The sequence below is a fragment of the Periophthalmus magnuspinnatus genome, chromosome 5, assembly GCF_009829125.3.
Source record: "Periophthalmus magnuspinnatus isolate fPerMag1 chromosome 5, fPerMag1.2.pri, whole genome shotgun sequence".
NCBI lineage: Eukaryota > Metazoa > Chordata > Actinopteri > Gobiiformes > Gobiidae > Periophthalmus > Periophthalmus magnuspinnatus.
Window position 1 is genome coordinate 17,046,875 of NC_047130.1, and position 19,837 is coordinate 17,066,711.

Consider the following 19,837-nt stretch of genomic DNA (forward strand, 5'->3'; position numbering starts at 1 on the left):
CAACGATGCACAATTTGTTCCAGGGGGCGTGTTTTTCTCTCACATAACGGGACTGGCTCGGGGGCACTGGTGGTGGTGCCTTCTTCTTCCTCCTCTCCAACCAAACACAGCAAGACTCACTACAGGACCACGTTTAACAACCCAAATTTGCAGTTTCGTGCGAGAATTACCATGCTTTTTGGACAATACGTAAAGAGCGCAACGTTTACGCATTAGGCAGGTCGTTTTTACGCACTAGGTTTGTCGCTTTGGAAGGGTTTAGGAATGAAAACAAGTTTAGTCAAGTGGTCCTGGTTCTAAAATCTCAGTTGTAACAAAAGTTTAGATTGTTTTAATCGATTTAAAAATGGAAAAGAGTGAGAAACAGGAGCAAGGCGAGGAGAAGAGTGCACAAGAGCGTCCGGATGACACGGTGAAGAAAGCGCAAAGTGTCGAAGAGTCTCCAAAACCGAAGGGCATAAGCGCAGTGGCCGTGCTGTGGACGTTCGGGAAGTGTCTGGGTGCCCTGTTACCTGTTTACCTGGCCGGGTACTACCGCGTGAGCACGAGTCTGCTGGTGTGCGGGATGATGGTGTACACGGGCTGGAAGCACGCGAGGGAGGCGAAGGAGGCGCGGCTCAGGTCAGCGCTGCAGCTGTTCAGTGACGAGGACGAGCTGATGACCACCAGAGTGAGCAGACTGAAGAGAGAGCTCCCAGCCTGGGTAAGATCAGGGCGTGTGGGGGGCAAAGGTGGAACACACAAGCACTGCCCAGGTTATTCAAGCCTAAACTACTATCAATCTATGAGTCAAAAATGATAGGGTACAGAAAAAGTAAAACCTACAGTTTTTCAAAAAAGACAGATACACATACGTGGATACATACATAAAACTCACACTCAAAATGATCAGTGTAACCTAAATCAGTCAGATATTTTGAGGACCATTCAAAAGTTATAATTTGTAAATTGTTAATTATAGCAATTAACAATTTCCACATTCTCACACCGTTTGAATGGACAAAAGTCCTGCCATAACATTAACAGTGCTACACACAAGAATGATCTTTCTGATCATTCTGAAGCCCATGGACAGCACTTTACAACATCGCTACTAAGAACAAAGAGAAAAGTTGTCAGGTTTATGTAAAAAGCATCACTAAAGCACAAATTATTAATAAAAAGTTATGTAAAAACATGAAAAATATAAATAAAAAAATATTATGAACAATGATTACACTGCCTATAGTTATGTGGGCCACAACTTCTTTATATGGTTAGATTTTGGCATTAACATCTGTTTATACAGTTGCCCATTTGTCTCCCAGTCTATTGCTCCCTTTTAAGGCTCAAAGTTGCCAAGTTCAACAACCATTTCTGTGTAAATTTCAAGTTAATGAATGAATGAATGAACTAATCATAAAACCTACTATTCAAACAGTGAAATAACTGCCATGTATTAACATAGTGTAATAGATAATATGCATAACACCAGGGGCACCATTGTTAAAAAGGCTCTAAATCGGGGGCGTCAAACACATTTTCACCAAGGGCCATATCAGCAAAATGGCTGCTCTCAAAGGGCCAGATGTAAAATAACTTTAAGTACTTTTTTAACTTGTTAATTAACTTTTTTTGTATTTATTACTTATTCAAGTTACAAATATTGCATATGCATTTGTCTAGATGTAAAAATATGGCTGTGTAACTATGTATCTCCTGATAAAATTACATTTTAAGACCATTATACCTTTTAATTTACCCTGTCAAGGGCCACATAAAATGATGAGGGCCACATTTGGCCCGCGGGCCTTGAGTTTGACACATGTGCTCTAAATTAACTTTTTAAGTGAGCCCCCCTATTGAGAACCTTAGCCCCCGCTTAGCCCCTTCAGCCCAAAATGTCGCCCCTGCATAACATACACTCCATGCGCTGCATTTTAACTTTTTATAACAACAAAAGCCCTATATGAAACATTGCATCTCTATGACATAATTACGTTAGGTTAGTTTAGTTTATTTACCAATTATAGCTAAAAATACATATTGAAAAACATGTGCAAGAAGCTCAAAGTGCTCCATAAAACATTAAAAAACAAAAATGGAATGAAAGAATGTGAGATAAACACGCTAAAAAGATTAAGCTGCTAAAACAGACAAACTGATTGCAGTGTGGTCTTGAACTTACTGCAGCCATGTAATTATACTATGGCCTACAATTATGTATTTTGTAATGTGTGGGTTTTATAATGGGGTTAGTTATTGCTCAGTTTTAGCAGAGCCACAAACAGCGTACGATGAAAATTAAACACAAAAACTGAAGAATACAAGGCCAAAACCCCATTAATCTTTAGTAACAATGATAATGTTGTTATTGCATATTTATTTTAAAAAAGTAATTATAACATTTTAATAGGCTCTGTGAACAGTAGCACGCTAGCTAGTTCAATGTGTCTCAAAGCTAATGGTCGCTTTTATTAAAATGAGAAAAAAAAACAAAGTAAACAACCTGTTAAAATGCAAATGAATTAAAACAAAGACTACTCAATTATTTTTATATGTAGAATACTTCAGTTTATGGTGTTGTTTTAATATTTATTATGCCTCAAAATTAGCGTTAGCATTAGCATTGAGATAAACTAAACACAGAACTGTCCTATGGTGAAGCATTCATTTTATTTGTGTAGTTTTAACGTCAGTGCCATCCCGCCGCAGCTCTCTGTCCACTGCCTTATCTTTAAATATTTATTAGTTTTAAAGTGAATCAGCAAAAACCTCAGAGATAAAACAGGACAGGAAGTAGTGACGCTAACAGAGAGGTTGAGGGCGCTGTTGTGCTCAGAGCAAATTATTTTAAAGCAAATTATAATGTTTAAATCCCAAACAAAAGGTTATCACATCAGTTTTGTTCTTTTAAAAGTAATTTAAATTTGAATGTACAGCTAATATCTATTGAATAACATGTACTACTATTATGCTGTAAAGTTACTGCTTAGGTCAGCAATAGCATAGTTTTCAAGTTGCTTCAAAGTCCCATTCACACTCTGGTCTTGTTGAGGCATGCACATAAAAATAGCCTAGCTTCTGTTAGCCTGCCCACATTCTTTTTGTTCTAATTAAATAAACCTTATTATTGTACCATGACAAAGCATTTCTAAGTCCACTGCAGTCTCCAGTCGAACCCAGAGGTTTACAGCAGCTCTGCTCCTAAAATGGAGAAATCAATGTACAGCACCACCCAAACAAGGCCTCAGATCTGTCAGCCTGCAGAGGAGCAACACAACAGAACACACAACTGTACAACTGCAGATCAACAACACAACAGAACACACAACTCTACAACTGCAGATCAACACCACAACGAGCAATAACACAACTCTACAACTGCAGAGGAGCAACACAACAGAACACACAACTGTACAACTGCAGATCAACAACACAACGAGCAATAACACAACAGCAACAACACAACTCTACAACTGCAGATCAACAACACAACAAGCAATAACACAACAGAACACACAACTCTACAACTGCAGAGGAGCAACACAACAGAACACACAACTCTACAACTGCAGATCAACACCACAACGAGCAATAACACAACTCTACAACTGCAGATCAACACCACAACGAGCAATAACACAACAGAACACACAACTCTACAACTGCAGATCAACAACACAACAGAACACACAACTCTACAACTGCAGAGGAGCAACACAACAGAACACACAACTCTACAACTGCAGATCAACAACACAACAGAACACACAACTCTACAACTGCAGATCAACAACACAACGAGCAATAACACAACAGCAACAACACAACTCTACAACTGCAGATCAACAACACAACAAGCAATAACACAACTATACAATTGCAGATCAACAACACAACGAGCAATAACACAACAGCAACAACACAACTCTACAACTGCAGATCAACAACACAACGAGCAATAACACAACAGCAACAACACAACTCTACAACTGCAGATCAACAACACAACAGCAATAACACAACACTACAGTTGCAGGCACATGTGTCCTGGTCTAGTCTTGATCTAGTCCTGGTTTAGTCCTGGTTTAGTTCTGATTTAGTCCTGGTTTCGTCCTGGTCTCGTCCAGGTCTAGTCCTGGTTTAGTCCCGGCTTAGTCCCGGCTTAGTCCTGGTTTAGTCCTGGTCTAGTCCTGGTTTAGTCCTGGTCTAGTCCTGGTTTAGTTCTGGTCTAGTCCTGGTTTAGTCCTGGTTTAGTCCTGGTTTAATCCTGGTCTAGTCCTGGTTTAGTCCTGGTTTAGTCCCAGTTTAGTCCTGCTTTAGTACAGATCTAACTAACATAAAAAAACTAAAAGAGTTTATAAGGAATTAGTACTTCACTGAGCATCAGTAAAATACTTGGCTAATGTTAATGCTAATGTTAATGCTAATCTTCATGCTAACTTTAATGCTAACTCTAAAGTAGGACCGCAAAACATTACATCTTGAGTTATATTTTGTTTCACAGCTAAAATGCATCTTTATCAATTAGATTAACATAACATTGTGAAGTATATGGTTTTATTTTTATTATGTTATTATAATCACATTTGTTACAATGCAAATTTACAGCACTGTCTGTAAAACCCAGTCAAAATTATAAATAAACTGCTTCAGACTTTCATTAACTTAATGTCCTGCGAAAATGAAATAAATATGCATGCTTAACATATAAAAAAAAAAACCTTAAAGAAGTACACTGATATAATAAAACTTCTGGGTATAACGTCTCTAAAATAAAGTTCCATAAAGGGTTAAAGAAACATGTGAAAGAATGTGCCTTAAGTTGTTTTAGATTTAATAGTTGACTTAGTTCACAATGCTTCTTCTGTCCTTGAATCTACAAAGTACAGCCTCATTCCCACATTTAGCTCTGTTCGCTCACTTCCTGTATCCTGGAATTCAATTTAATTATTTTTCCATCTTGTTGTTTTTTTTCTAGGTGAATTTTCCAGATGTGGAGAAGGTGGAATGGCTCAACAAGGTACATTTTGTGCATGTTTCGTTCTTTGTTTACAGTATCACACCCGTCTCTCAGCGCTTGTGTCCGTTTATCCGTTTGTCCACATGTGCATTGGCTCAGCTGTTGTGCTGAAGGACACTGTGCTGCTAGCTTTAGTCGTTAGCATGCTGTCTTTTCTGCTCCATTAGACCACACCCCCTTTGAACTACACTGCAAAAATGAACATGGAGCTTTGGTTAAAGTGGTTTGAATTCAGAATGCGAGGTGGATTTGAGTATTTCACTAAGTTACATTAATTAACCGCTGATATGATAAAGAATATTGAATTTGTTTTGTAAAATTTGGGCCTGACTTCAGGATAATTTAGTGTGAAGTAAGAAAATGTATCTGAAATCTGGGCAATTTTCGCAATTTTCTTATCCTATAGGCAAAATATATTTATAGCTGCAATCTATCAATACAGTTATATTAAAGGTGCATTCTGTAACTTTTCTGGCTAAGATGCTTGTTGACATGAAGTCATTGCTTTGACTATCATGTTCCACAGTAGGGCATTAATCTTGCATGTTTTTGTAGTTAAGAAATACCTTGAAAAACATTTACTCTTACTCTGAGCTGGGTCACTCCTCTGCATATGTGACCTGTAACTTGGCCTGGTTGCATCACCTGGTCGTCCCCATGGAAACAGACAAATTTAATGCCATACTGTGGAATTTTCCAGACAAAACAATAAAATCTCCATGGAGACAAGCCCGCGGCAGAATCTCAACCAGAAAAGCTGCATAATCCAGTGATATATTCATGTATCCCACTAATTTAAACTAACCAACTCAAATTCAGATACATTTGCAGATTTTCAAAACTCAATTTCCATACTAAAAATAGACTCGATACTCGATACCGATTCTGATACCATGATAATAATTTTTTTTTAAAGAGTAGAATGTAATTTTCAGTATTAACCGTGCACTATGTAACGTCTATGGTGGAGGGTCTACTACTTGCTTGTCTCCATGGAGATGTTATTTCTTTCCATGGAAAGTTCCACACATTAACTTGTGTCCATTGTGATAAGTGTATTTCCATACTGTGGAATAATCAAGGAAAAACACTAATTGTAAGAGCCATTTTGAGACCATTTTATATGTTTGCACCACCAGCCACTGTGTGTCACTGTACTTCCTGTTTGGTCTTGCTAGGTGTGCCCAGGTGCGCCTATTTAAGGGCTAATTAAGGATGTGTCAGTGCTACAAAGTAGAGACATACGGTTTTTGTCCGTTGTGCTGGTGTAGAAAATGGCAATAAAAGAATTCGACACTAAACACATGAACACTGGGCTCTTAACCACAGACTCTAACACCTTACACTCTGTCAGTCTAGTCGCTGGTGACACATGGCTGCTGGTTGGCAGACCCCACACCAGAGAAGTTACACAGTACAACTTCAAATAGTAGTACTTTGTTTTGTCTTCCCATGTGTCTTATATCTGTGTAATCCCTCAGTGTCCAGTAGGTTCATAGTGGTCCATGGTGTGTACTCGTCTATGTGTCTTATACTTGTGAAAGATACAGCTCTGCATTATTATAAAGCTTCAGGAAAGATTAATTTCTGTCCTGTGATTGAGACTTTTTTAGTATCAATACCTGCTCAAATGAGTATCTAGTACCAAAATACTAGCTTTAGCATCGATTACCTGATTTTTGATTATTTTGACATCCTTTGTTTCACATTGCAGCCATAGCCTCTGTGTGTAATCTCTGTGTTTCAAGGATTCCAGCAGACAGCCCACTCAACTTTTCCATTTCATTTCAGACTAGCACACAGGAAGGGGCGGGGCTTAGCGTGTTCCCCCTCACAACTATATAAAGCTGCTCTATTGTTGAAGCCCCTCCCCCTGCTGCCATTTGAGCCCCCAACACCAGGGAGACAAATGTTTTCATGCTTTTAAGTATTCAGGCCATTACAACATGATCATGAGATTTAAACACAAAACAAAGACTGCAGCGAGATCAGCAGATTTTTATGTCCTTAAAAGGTTTAGTGTGTAACTTTGTGGAGGTGATTTTCACCTGTATGATTCCATGGAAACAGAACGTAAAACAGCACTTCAGAACATTCTCCATGGACATAGATACCTTTTATATGGATACGGTTGAAGGTTATAAGCAAAGGAGCGGCATTTTTATGGAAACAAGCAGGAAGAGGTCAGGTTTGTGGAGATGCAAGCCCACAGAGAGTTTCTCAGTGCCGTAAACACAACCACGAAAAAACAACATGATTTATTATATTAGTCTAAAAGGTTACACACTGTAGCTTTAAGGCATTTGTTCAGTAGCATGTGTCCGGTGACTCACTCCACAGCTATGCCAAAGTTAAACCACTAAACATAAATTGCCTATTCCCAGTGAGCCGGGCCAGAGCGGTGCTAGTCCTTATACAGGCAGCACATGGGAAAGAAAGGGCATTTTTACACAACGATGTTATGTAAATATGAGTCAGAGCCACATGAATGTGTCAGTTCCTCTGTAGTTACAATAGTGAGGTTTCTGTCTTTTTCTGCACCTCAAAGTAGGACTCAGGATATCACAAAAATATATCACTTTTTTCTTGATTGATCACAATTTTGGATTTTATTTTGTCCTAAAGGAGCTGAGCCTGTGTGTCCAGAGCCTTAACCTGCAGAGAGACACACAAGTTTATCTCTGTGTGTGGACTGGTCTCAGGTGAAAGAACATCAGAACCTCCAGAATTCACTCACTGAGCTGCAGAGGCTGCACTAGCACTGAGTCATGATTGGCTGCAGGTGCTGGGGTTTAGATAGTGACCATTCAGATCAGAGAGAGGCATTTTGGGTTTAATACAACTAGATTTCAGCTTTGAATCTGGCAACACAAATGAAGGAGTTACGTGAGGCTCATCCTGCTTTTCTGATGGGATAATAGTCACCAAGACACCAAATTATAACATTAATGTCCATTGTTTTTGTAATTAAGAATAAATCAGCGTTAGAATTGTTATCAGTAAAAGCTGTATTTGATTTAAACATGTTTATCTCATATGTGGAGACACAGTTCTTTCATAATGTAAGGAAACGTGCCACTAATGTTAGTGGGAGCAACCTCGGAAAAAAGGCAGCTGATTTGTCTGTTATTTATGTCCATATTTTTTTACAGACAGTGATGAAATAAAAACACGAAGATCATGTAGAGCCAAATTGATGAGTTTGACAGCAGCAGTTACAGAGAGGTGCCACAGTTTTTACATAGTAAGTGAATTGGAGCCAGAGTTCATGGAGCCGGAAGTGCGCCCATGATCACTTCCTATTTGTAACGTGGCATCTAGCAGGTTAGCTGTGTCCATTTATATAAACCGTCTATGTTCTCAACTCACTAGAGCCAAAAACAGACCAGTAACCAACGAAAAGAATCTTCACATCTACTTGTCGGTATAGCAACCAAGTGACACATGCAAAAGCAGCTACAACAACACAAAAACATTCACAAGAACAACAAAAGGTGTGAACTCTGAACTAAACACAAGTATCAGATCATTATAGTACAGCTCCTTCATATGTTTCATTGAGCTGTTTCGTTAACGCAGCTCATATCTTTAAACAATAGTTTTTAAGGGCAATTTCAATGTATGTCACACTTCAACATGTGTTTATGACAGGGCTAGATGTGCAATATTTTGAATGGTGCAATAATGGGAACTGTGCAATGAGTGTACAGTGGTCACTTGTTTATCGCGGGGGTTACGTTCTAAAAATAAGGCAAAATCCGCAAAGTAGTCAGCTTTATTTTTTACAATTATTATATATGTTTTAATGCTGTAAAATCTCTACAAACAGACACACGACTGTCCAACATGCGTGATAAAAGTCCTGCTATGGCCTATTCTTGTGCAGTCATCCCTGTCTGTTTCTGAGACTTAAATCAACCATCTTTGTCTGACCTTTGAAACGACGTCATAAACTCCTACAGCAGAAAAATTATAAGGAGTTACTCAACATCTTACTGTGGAAATATGTGAAATTGCTCTTTGAAGTGCTATGATAGTGTTGTGTTTTTCTACTTATGACTTGTAGGAAAAAAATCCAGAATAAAAGTACAGAAATACAGGAAGTAGCGCTGGGTTCATAAACAGAATCCCTCTACCTCCAGTATGTCATCAACAACACTCAGGGACAAAGAAGACATTTTCCTGTTGTTCTAATGTATTTGTATTAGTCTAATCATAACTATTGTGTAATTTAGTCAGGTTTAGGCCCTTGTTTACATTATGGTTGCTAGGTAACAGTGATGAAATTACCTGTACTTATGTCACTCATGTATGTGCTGCACGTGTCCAACCAGGAAGTGAATTTATAAACTTCACCAAAATGAAAAACTAGAATAACCTAGCCAAGATTTGTCGTAAATACTTAAATATAATAATGTTAACTGTGTTTTAGTGAAATGGACAGTCTCACCTGTCTAATGCACTTTAACCAAGCGACAGTAACACTATAGTAAAGTATGCAGTATTGTCCCTGTTGTTAACTTTATCTTGGATTTAACCATAGACTGTATATATAAATGGACATAACCAACATGCTACCCACCGCTCATTGCAAAAATATTCATTTAAAGCCACTGTATCTTTTTTTCCCTATGTTTTTGAGCAAAATGTGTCTTGCCCCAGTACAGTTATATTGTATAAGCAGAGGAGGTCAAAATAAGTCCACTGTGTTCTGTCTGCATCTAATTATAAAACGTTTTATTGTCAGAGAATCAGGAAGTGAGATTTAAGAGGGTAAAAATCAGGTACAGCCATAAACTGTTTATATAAATGGACATAGTTAACGTGCTAGCCGCTGCGTTCCAAATAGGAAGTGATCATGAGCACTTTTGGCTCCAGTTCACTTTCTATTGAAAAACTGTGTTCCCTCTCTCTGTAACTGCTGCTGTCAGACTCGTCATTTTGGTCTTAAAATGTTTGTATTAACCCGCTCTACATGATCCTGTTTTTGTTTTTTTTTCGCTTTTGTGTCCATAAATCATTGTAGAATAGATCAGAAGCTATTAAGATCATGGGATTATTACTGCTGATGGTGTCTCTTACGTTTGGCATTATGTCTTGTTGTGTCCAGGTGCTGCAGCAGGTGTGGCCGTTCGTTGGACAGTATCTGGAGAAACTTCTGGTGGAGACGATCGCTCCATCCATCCGAGCCTCCAGCACTCACCTCCAAACGCTCAGCTTCACCAAAGTCGACATGGGAGACAAGGTAACGTTTCACCTCCATCTGTTTTATTTTATTTTATTTGTGTTAACCATTTAAAGGTCCGATATTACACAAAGTCATGTTCTAATGCTGTTACCTCCTCAAAAACAGACCCGGAGTTGTGTTTTGTTTCATTCACACATGTTTGAGTAACACTTTATTATTAGTCTGTCTACATCTCCAAAGCTCAAAATGCTCTGTTCCACCTTGTGATGTCATCAAGTGGTAATTTTCATGTTAACAGCTCCTTTTACCTTTAGTTTATTATAGATTGGCAATTCCAGGACTGAAATTATTCCAAATGATTCTATTGAAGGTGTTTTGAGTTTAAAAACACAGTGGAGCACTTCCTGTATTACCACATGATGACATCACAAGGTGGAACAGAGTGTTTTCTGTTTGAGAGAAGAACTCAGCCTAAATTTGCAGGTTTTCTCTGTTAAACATGTGTGAATGAAACAAAACACAACTCCAGATCTGTTTGTGATGAGTAAACAACATTTTAACACAGATCAAACTTTGCGTAATATGGGCCCTTTAAAGTGGAGACTATGGAACTTGTAACCGAGCTTCATTTGACCTGAGCTGAACGCTGTGGGTGATGTCACACTCACTTAGTCCACTTCTTTATACAGACTATGGCCTGACCTCACTGTCCTTGAGCCTGGTCATGTGATCACTAAAAGCTCTTCTCCCGTCCACATTTTAAAATGAAATGTTATTGATTTTCAGGCCATGAAGGTTGTCGGCATCAAGGCTCACACAGAGAACGACAAGGGCCAAGTGCTGCTCGATCTGTACATCAGGTAAGAAGGCGTTTCAGATCAGACTTTAAGACGTAAAGAATAATGTTTATAATAATGTGTTTTCACAGCTATGTCGGCAATGTTGAGATCAACGTTGAGGTGAAGAGGTACTTCTGCAAAGCTGGAGTCAAAGGAATCCAGGTAAACCCATCAGCCTTGTCTGAGTCAAGGTACAAATACTGTCATTTGCTGATTTTATATTCATTTTAAATCAGACATATTGTGCTTGTGTCTCTATAGTTACAATCTGCAACACCTGTGGATCATTATGTTATAATTTGCACAATTTAAATGGCAATATTAATCTAAAACTACTTAATAAACGCAACATTTCCGCTAATTTCCACATTAGAAAACTGCTGTGCCCAATGGGAGCTGACGTCGGCGTAAACGTCATCACAACAAAGAGCCGTGGAGCTGTCAGCGCCCCCTATGAACAGCTGCACATCACACTTAGCAAGCAGCATTTTCTTTTTCATTTGTACCAAAATGACGCCACGACGCTGCCAAATCCTACAAGTATCACTGATTAAGAAAATAAAACTGGAGAAGGAAGTGCGTACGTCACAGTGGGCGTGTACCTCGCAGTGGGCGTGGCACAGTGGGTGTGTACCAGTGGAGGTTAAACGGGCTAAATCGGTAAAATGGCATCTTGAAATTAAGAAATTAGAGATTACTCAAACATGAATCACTCCAAATAGAACTTCAGAGGCTCAAACAGATCTGATTAAGTCATTCTGGGTAGTTTCACATTTGCTTCAAGGCCCTTCTGGCAGGTTTCAACAATGTTTTCTTTTTCCCAGCAAAATTATCTGTTAAAACTCATTCATATAAAGATACAGTCTGTAACTCTCTGGAGGTGGCATGACACCTGCCTGATTCCATGGAAACAGAAAGTTAAAACCATACTTTGGAACATTCTCCCTGGAGATATATATGTTTTATGCCATACCATGGAAGCCAAATGAATGAAATCTTCATGGAAACAAACAAAGCCCCCCGTCCAGGCCAAATACGAGTCATGTTTGCGGAGATGCAAGCCCAAAAAAGTAAATATTGATACAAAAATACCTTGCAACAAGTCTATAAAGTCCAGAACAGCACATTTAAGCATTTTATTTAAAGGGCCCATTTTACACTGTTTTCAGAACTGTTCTTGTGTGTTTCAACAATTATTTCTTTTCATTTTTAGCTCCATGGGATGATGAGGGTGATCCTGGAGCCTCTGATTGGAGACGTTCCCATTGTCGGAGCAGTGACTATGTTTTTCATCCAGAGACCTGTGAGTTAAACCCTCCATTTTGTGTCCTGTTTTACTCCCACGTTTATCCTCCATTTTGTGTCTTTATCTACCCCCACTGTTTATGAAGTAATCTGATAGTACTGGTTTTCTTGTCCAATGTATTTGAATGGATTTTTTGTCTGTCCTGATTGATTTATTGAGAAACACACTTTCTTGTTTCTTATCTCTCCACAGAAACTGGACATAAACTGGACTGGACTCACTAATCTGTTAGATATTCCTGGACTGAAGTGAGTAATACAGAAAAGACTTTGATTAGAGCTGCTATTTTAAGCCAGAGCTCGGGTCACATATCGATTTTGCCCTTGTATGGTGTGAATTATAACGTTAAAAATGCATCTTAAAGAGGATTTGGGCGTAAACATTTATGAAAAGAGACACATACGCTTCTTTCTCTCTCTGTGACATGAAATCAGACTAAACTTTTCTCTTTTGGTTAAAATGTATTGTGTTTTTCCTTTTCCCTCCCCAAGACAGAACTGAGTAAAAACTTGAACCCAGCCTCCCCCCTCTCTCTCTCTGTCTGCCTCTCTTCTCTCCCTCCCCCTCCCCCCGCATTCTCTCTCTCCCCCTTCCTCCTCCCCCTGTATTCTCCCTCTCTCCCCCTCAATCTCTCTCCCCTCTCCCTCCCCCGTATTCCCCCTCTCCCTCCCCCGTATTCCCCCTCTCCCCCTCCCTCACTCTTTCCCTCTCTCTCTCTCCCCCCTCCTGATTTCTCTTTCCCTCTCCCCCTCCCTCTCTCCCTTCCCCTAAATTCTCCCTCTCTTCTCTCTCTCTCTCTCTTCTCTCCATCTCTCATTGTGATGTCAGACAGTATGATCATAGTATTCTCTCTCTCTTCTCTCTCTCTCTCTTCTCTCCATCTCTCATTGTGATGTCAGACAGTATGATCATGGTATTCTCTCTCTCTTCTCTCTCTCTTCTCTCTGTCTCTCAGTGTGATGTCCGACAGTATGATCATGGTATTCTCTCTCTCTCTTCTCTCTCTCTCTTCTCTCCGTCTCTCAGTGTGATGTCCGACAGTATGATCATGGTATTCTCTCTCTCTTCTCTCTTTCTCTTCTCCCCGTCTCTCAGTGTGATGTCCGACAGTATGATCATGGTATTCTCTCTCTCTCTCTTCTCTCTCTCTCTTCTCTCCGTCTCTCAGTGTGATGTCCGACAGTATGATCATGGTATTCTCTCTCTCTTCTCTCTCTCTCTTCTCTCTGTCTCTCAGTGTGATGTCCGACAGTATGATCATGGTATTCTCTCTCTCTCTTCTCTCTGTCTCTCAGTGTGATGTCCGACAGTATGATCATGGTATTCTCTCTCTCTTCTCTCTCTCTCTTCTCTCTGTCTCTCAGTGTGATGTCCGACAGTATGATCATGGTATTCTCTCTCTCTTCTCTCTCTCTCTTCTCTCCGTCTCTCAGTGTGATGTCTGACAGTATGATCATGGTATTCTCTCTCTCTTCTCTCTCTCTTCTCTCCATCTCTCAGTGTGATGTCAGACAGTATGATCATGGTATTCTCTCTCTCTTCTCTCTCTCTCTTCTCTCCGTCTCTCAGTGTGATGTCCGACAGTATGATCATGGTATTCTCTCTCTCTTCTCTCTCTCTCTTCTCTCCGTCTCTCAGTGTGATGTCCGACAGTATGATCATGGTATTCTCTCTCTCTTCTCTCTCTCTCTTCTCTCCGTCTCTCAGTGTGATGTCTGACAGTATGATCATGGTATTCTCTCTCTCTTCTCTCTCTCTTCTCTCCGTCTCTCAGTGTGATGTTCGACAGTATGATCATGGTATTCTCTCTCTCTTCTCTCTCTCTTCTCTCCGTCTCTCAGTGTGATGTCCGACAGTATGATCATGGTATTCTCTCTCTCTTCTCTCTCTCTTCTCTCCGTCTCTCAGTGTGATGTCCGACAGTATGATCATGGTATTCTCTCTCTCTTCTCTCTCTCTTCTCTCCGTCTCTCAGTGTGATGTCCGACAGTATGATCATGGACGCCATCGCCTCGTTCCTGGTTCTGCCCAATCGTCTGGTGGTTCCTCTGGTCCCTGGGCTCCATGTGGCTCAGCTGCGCTCTCCTCTGCCCAGGGTAAAAACACATAAAACAACATTAAACAACATTAAAACAACATAAAACAACATGAACCATCTCAGTGATCCAATTACATGAGGCTCGGTGGCTCAGTGGTACAGCGGTTACCCATTAACCTGAAAGATAACAGTTCAGTGTCTTTGTGGCAGACAGAGGGGCGAGATCAAAAGCAAAAAATACTCAAGTATCACATGAAAAAATCTACTTAAAGTATTAAAGTTTAAACATTTATGTACACTACCAGACAAAAGTTTTTTTCTTTCTTTTCTTTTTAACTAGTTTCTACATTTTGTTAAAAAATACTTTGTTGAGTTATTTAATTTTTTTCTGCGACATAATTAATTAAAAAAAGTAATATATCTTACTTCATTTATTTGATGTCTTTTCTTTGTATATAAAATGTAGAAAGTAGGGGGGAAAAAACACTGAATGCATCCACACAAGTATTTTATTTCATCTTAACCTCCCCAAAACAAAACTGAATACATTAAAGGTGCCCTATGTAACTTTTCTGGGGGAGGGTACATATAGCTCTAATGCCACAGTATGGCATTAAAGCTTTATGATTTTCAAGGCAAACAATAACATCTCCATGAGACCAGAAAAGGTACATAGTGTACCTTTAAAAATACCTCAATGCCAGAATATATGTTTTTTTTGTTTGTTTGTTTCCATGGCAATACTATGTAAAAACTGTAACTTTAAAAGTCAAAAAATACTTTTTCATTACTACATAATTCCATATATCGTACTTCATATACGTAATGCCTTCTGTGTGTTTATAAAATGCAGAGCAAGTAGTAAAAATTAAGAAAAAGATGAATGAATGAATGAATGAATGAATGAGAGGGTGTGTCCAAACTTTTGACTGGCCATGTGCACATGTCTTATCTGCTGCCTACATACAACCAGGAAGTGAACTTGAAAACTATAATAAAATAATAAAAAAATAGGCAGGATTTTCAGTTAAATCATAAAAAAATATATTTTAACTGAAAATCCTGCCTATTTTTATTTATTTATTATTTTTTTTAATTTTATGTATGTATGTGTTTATGGATATTTTTGATATATATTTTTTTATAATCCTTTTGTCTGTTTGGCATGATTTTGTGAACTTATTATTATTATTATTATTATTATTATTATTATTATTATTATTATTATTACATTTTATTTATTACTTTATATATTACTTTATTTTATTATTATTTTATTATGTATATTTTTTATCCTTATAGTGTTTTTTTATTTTTTTTATTTTTTGTATATGCCCATCGAAAGTGGATCTTGGGGAAAAAAGCTGGGAGGTGTGAGGTTTAAAAAGGGGTAAAAATGTAATCAAACTCTAACTTATTTAACTGCAGATGGTATCAACACAAACATTTGGTCACACAAAAAAAATGATTTTCAGTTAAATACTATTAATTCATGATGATGTTAATTATGTTTTAGTGAAATGAGTGCTTTATCCTGTCAGATACACAGTAGACTAGAGGTTATTGTACTGAAAGCCTGTCTAAACAAACGTCCTGTGCTCTTTATCAGGGAGTGGTTCGCATCCATCTAATTGAGGCTCAGAATCTGGTTGCTAAAGATAATTATGTAAAAGGCGTCATGGCCGGACTGTCCGATCCCTACACCATCCTCAGAGTGGGACCCCAGACCTTCACCTCCAAACACATCGACAACACAGACGCTCCCAAGTGGGGGGAGATCTATGAGGTAAGAACATGAACTTTGAACCCTGTCAGAGGTCTTCAGGGCCTTCAGAGCCAGAGCCAAATCCTGAAACCATTTTCAAACTCCGATTAACTCCGATAATAATTTTATTTTCGCAAGGTGATGCTGTTTGTTACGCAGCGGTCAATAACTACTCGAGTAAGCATTTAAATAGGAGCTGTGTCCAGATCAGGACAAGTCTGACAAGCAGAAAGGAGTCAGCTACGCCAAGAAAATGTCTGTGCTGAGTCAGAGCAGTGAGCAGACAGGAGCAGGCAGGAGCAGGCAGGAGCAGGCAGGAGCAGACAGGAGCAGACTGGAGCAGACAGGAGCAGACAGGAGCAGGCAGGAGCAGGCAGGAGCAGACAGGAGCAGACTGGAGCAGACAGGAGCAGACAGGAGCAGGCAGGAGCAGACAGGAGCAGGCAGGAGCAGACAGGAGCAGGCAGGAGCAGACAGGAGCAGACAGGAGCAGACAGGAGCAGGCAGGAGTAAAGAGAATCTTATTACAGTACAGAAAAGTACCTCACTAAACTGCGTCATTAAAGTGAAAGTACTGTTCCATCATCATTGTATAGATCAGTGGAAACAGTGATTATTGTGACAGGCCTCATTAAGACACAGTCCACATGAAGCATCCATGTGTTTATCACCTCATTGTTCTATGTGTGTCTCTGTTTGCGTGTGTGTGTGTGTGTATATATGTGTGCGTATGTGCGTGTGTTGTGTTGATCAGGTGATAGTCCATGAAGTTCCAGGGCAGGAGCTGGAGGTGGAGGTCTATGACAAAGACACAGATAAAGACGACTTCTTGGGAAGGTATTTCCAGCCTGAGTCTGTGCTTTCACTTCACATTCACTTCACATTCACTTCACTTTCTGTTCATTTTGTGTTTTAATAAATGTATCTAAATTCATAAAGTCTGGTTCATTATATATTTAAGTTGACTTTTACCTTAACAGACGAGTTTGTGTCTTTCAGGGTCAAGGTGGATCTGGGCATCGTGAAGAAATCCACAGCTGTTGATGATGTAAGAAAAATAATCTGACTTTTGCAACTTTTCTGGTAGAGGTCCGGTGGCACTTGCTTGTCTCCACTGAGATGAAATAGCTTTGCTTGGAGGGCTGCATAGTATGGCACTAAACTTGTAAATTTTTTATAGCTAAAAAAAAACACAAAAAAAACAAAAACATGGATTCTTAGAGTGAGCAGGGTCACACCTCCATGGAGATATAATTATATAAATTTACATGTATTTATTTTATTTACTTGAAGGATCACATATTAATTGCTAACTAATTGGTCAGTAGTATGTTAGTTATATATATTTAGCGTATTAATCTGTGATATCCATTTGGAGTTTGGCCATTGATCAACCAGGACCAACAAAGATCTAAGTAACTGTTTATTTAACATGGCTGTTATGTAAGTTCGCCATTAGCATGTGGTTAATAAACTGAAGTGTTTTTAAATTCAGGATGAGTGTTTGTTTATATTTCTTTACACTGTGATACTGTCCTTTTCGTTGTATTTGAGAGTTGAAGTTTGTACATTGAAGTTTTGCTTTTGTCCCTGTAGTGGTTCACTCTGAAGGACACTCCGTCAGGACGAGTTCACTTCAGGCTGGAGTGGCTCAAACTGCTGCCGACCAACGACAAACTGGACGAGGTCTGTGTCTCTCTCTGTCTCTGTCTTTCCCTCTCTCTGTCGGTCTGTCTCTCTCTCGCTGTCTGTCTCTCTCTCGCTGTCTGTCTCGCTCTCTCTCTGTCTCTCTATCTCTGTCTGGGTCTCTCTTGGTCTCTCTCGCTGGGTCTGTTTCTCTCTCTCTCTCTGCCCCTGTTTTTGCCCCTGTCTCTATCTCTCTCTCTGTCTCTCTGCCCGTCATTCTCTCTCTCTGTCTCTGCCCCTGTCTCTCTCTCTCTTCTTCTCTCTGTCTGTCTCTGTCTTTCTCTCTTTCTGCCCCTGTCTCTTTCTCGCTCTCTCTGCCCTGTCTCTGCCCCTGACTCTCTCTCTCTCTCTGTCTGCCTTTGTCTCCTCTCTGTCTCTCTCTCTCTCTCTGCCCGTCTCTGCCCTTGTCTCTGTCTCTTTCTCTCTTTCTTTCTCTCTCTCTGCCCTGCTGTCTCTGTCCCTGTCGCTGTCTCTACCCCTGTCTCTCTTTCTGTCTCTCTGTCTCTGTCCCTCTCTCTGTCTCTACCCCTGTCTCTGTCTCTCTTTCTGTCTCTCTCCCTGTCTCTCTTTCTGTCTCTCTGTCTCTGTCTCTCTCTCTCTCTGCCCCTGTCTCTATTTCTGTCTCTCTCTGTCTGTGTCTGTCTCTCTCTCTCTGTCTGTCTCTCTCTGTGTCTGTCTCTCTCTCTGTCTTTGTCTCTGCCTCTGTCTGTCTCCCTGTCTGTCTCTATATTGATCATAGAGCCTGTCTGGAGCGAGGTGAGGACTTATTGTGCTGCATAATTTATCTTCTGCCATCTTCTACCAGTCACATATCACGTATATTACAGAGATGGTCTCTCATCCCAGAAATGAAACAGCTGTAGAATTTTTTAGATTCTCTCATTAATTAGGATATTTTAGTTTTCCATCAGATATGTGCCCATAATAAAGCTGCCATCTGCTCCCCCTCCCAACACCTGACCACTCCGCTCACCCGTCCCCCTTTAAGTGTTGGATGAAGCATTAATAAGTTGTAAAAAGAACAGAGTGTCACATTACATCCTTGTTTGTAAAATACTGCAGGTTTATTTTATTTAATCAGACATTTTTCAGCTTTGTATTGTAGACAGTATTCAGTTTTGCTTAGATTCAAAACTATGGTACATTTATTGCCCATCACAACCCTATACTGTATGTTTACATAACAGATGTACAGGCCCATCGACACATATTCAGGAGCCCGGGGCAAGAAGGCTTATATGGGTCCCACTCTAATATAAATTAATAGGCAGAGGTTTCCATTCAGGACAACCCCCCGTCGACACATTCTTCTATGGTTAAGTCAGAAAGGAAGCGATAAATCAGTTTTGTTGCGTGTAATATTCTGCAGGGCTTGCATTGTGGTCACTGTTATCTGATCTGTTCAAATCTGTGCACAGGTCCTGAGTAAGAACATCAGTGTCGCCAGCAGTAAGACGGCAGACCCGCCCTCGTCGGCCATCTTGGTGCTGTATCTGGACAAGGCTGAAGCTCTCCCCGTGAGTCATGTCCCTTCTCTCTCAGATTACCACACTTTATCATGTGACTAGCTTTATTTAATCAGGATGAACAAATTTACACTGAAGTTTTGACATTTTAAGCTACACTATGGAACATTTCGGGTGGATTCTGTGCATAAGCTTGTCTCCATGGGGATTTTTATTTATTACTTTGTCTGAAATCTTCACCCTGTATTCGTAGATTTAAGCTTGCTGTTCCCATGCAACATTTTGAGGAGTTTTTCCCATTCAAAAGATAATAATTATTTATTTTTTATTGTTAATCGCTCCAGCAAGTCCTGGAACTTAGCACAATTTGTCTTATTTATCTGAATGGAGAAAAGTAGGTGACACATTCAGGCAAAGTTACTGGTCTGATCTGTGAGGAGGTGACTCTGCTCACACTAAAAATGCATGTTTTTTCCTGTATTTTATTTATACTATTCTGTTTTATTCAAATTTATTTTATTTTATTTATACTATTCTGTTTTAT

General features: G+C 39.6%; 1 protein-coding gene across 1 annotated transcript in view; it reads left to right on the top strand.

Moving 5' to 3' along the window:
- The first annotated feature begins 320 nt into the window (after positions 1–320).
- The window catches only part of esyt1b (extended synaptotagmin-like protein 1b), a 58,649-nt gene continuing 39,132 nt past the window's right edge, over positions 321–19,837 (top strand). The window contains exons 1-13 of the mRNA XM_055222040.1: positions 321–703; positions 4,964–5,005; positions 10,116–10,250; positions 10,980–11,053; positions 11,122–11,194; positions 12,246–12,335; positions 12,531–12,586; positions 14,314–14,434; positions 15,986–16,162; positions 16,896–16,978; positions 17,141–17,189; positions 17,738–17,827; positions 19,246–19,344. Of these exons, the coding sequence (XP_055078015.1) occupies positions 347–703; positions 4,964–5,005; positions 10,116–10,250; positions 10,980–11,053; positions 11,122–11,194; positions 12,246–12,335; positions 12,531–12,586; positions 14,314–14,434; positions 15,986–16,162; positions 16,896–16,978; positions 17,141–17,189; positions 17,738–17,827; positions 19,246–19,344 (1,446 nt within the window). The 5' untranslated portion in view covers positions 321–346. The remainder of the gene's footprint in view (positions 704–4,963; positions 5,006–10,115; positions 10,251–10,979; positions 11,054–11,121; positions 11,195–12,245; positions 12,336–12,530; positions 12,587–14,313; positions 14,435–15,985; positions 16,163–16,895; positions 16,979–17,140; positions 17,190–17,737; positions 17,828–19,245; positions 19,345–19,837) is intronic.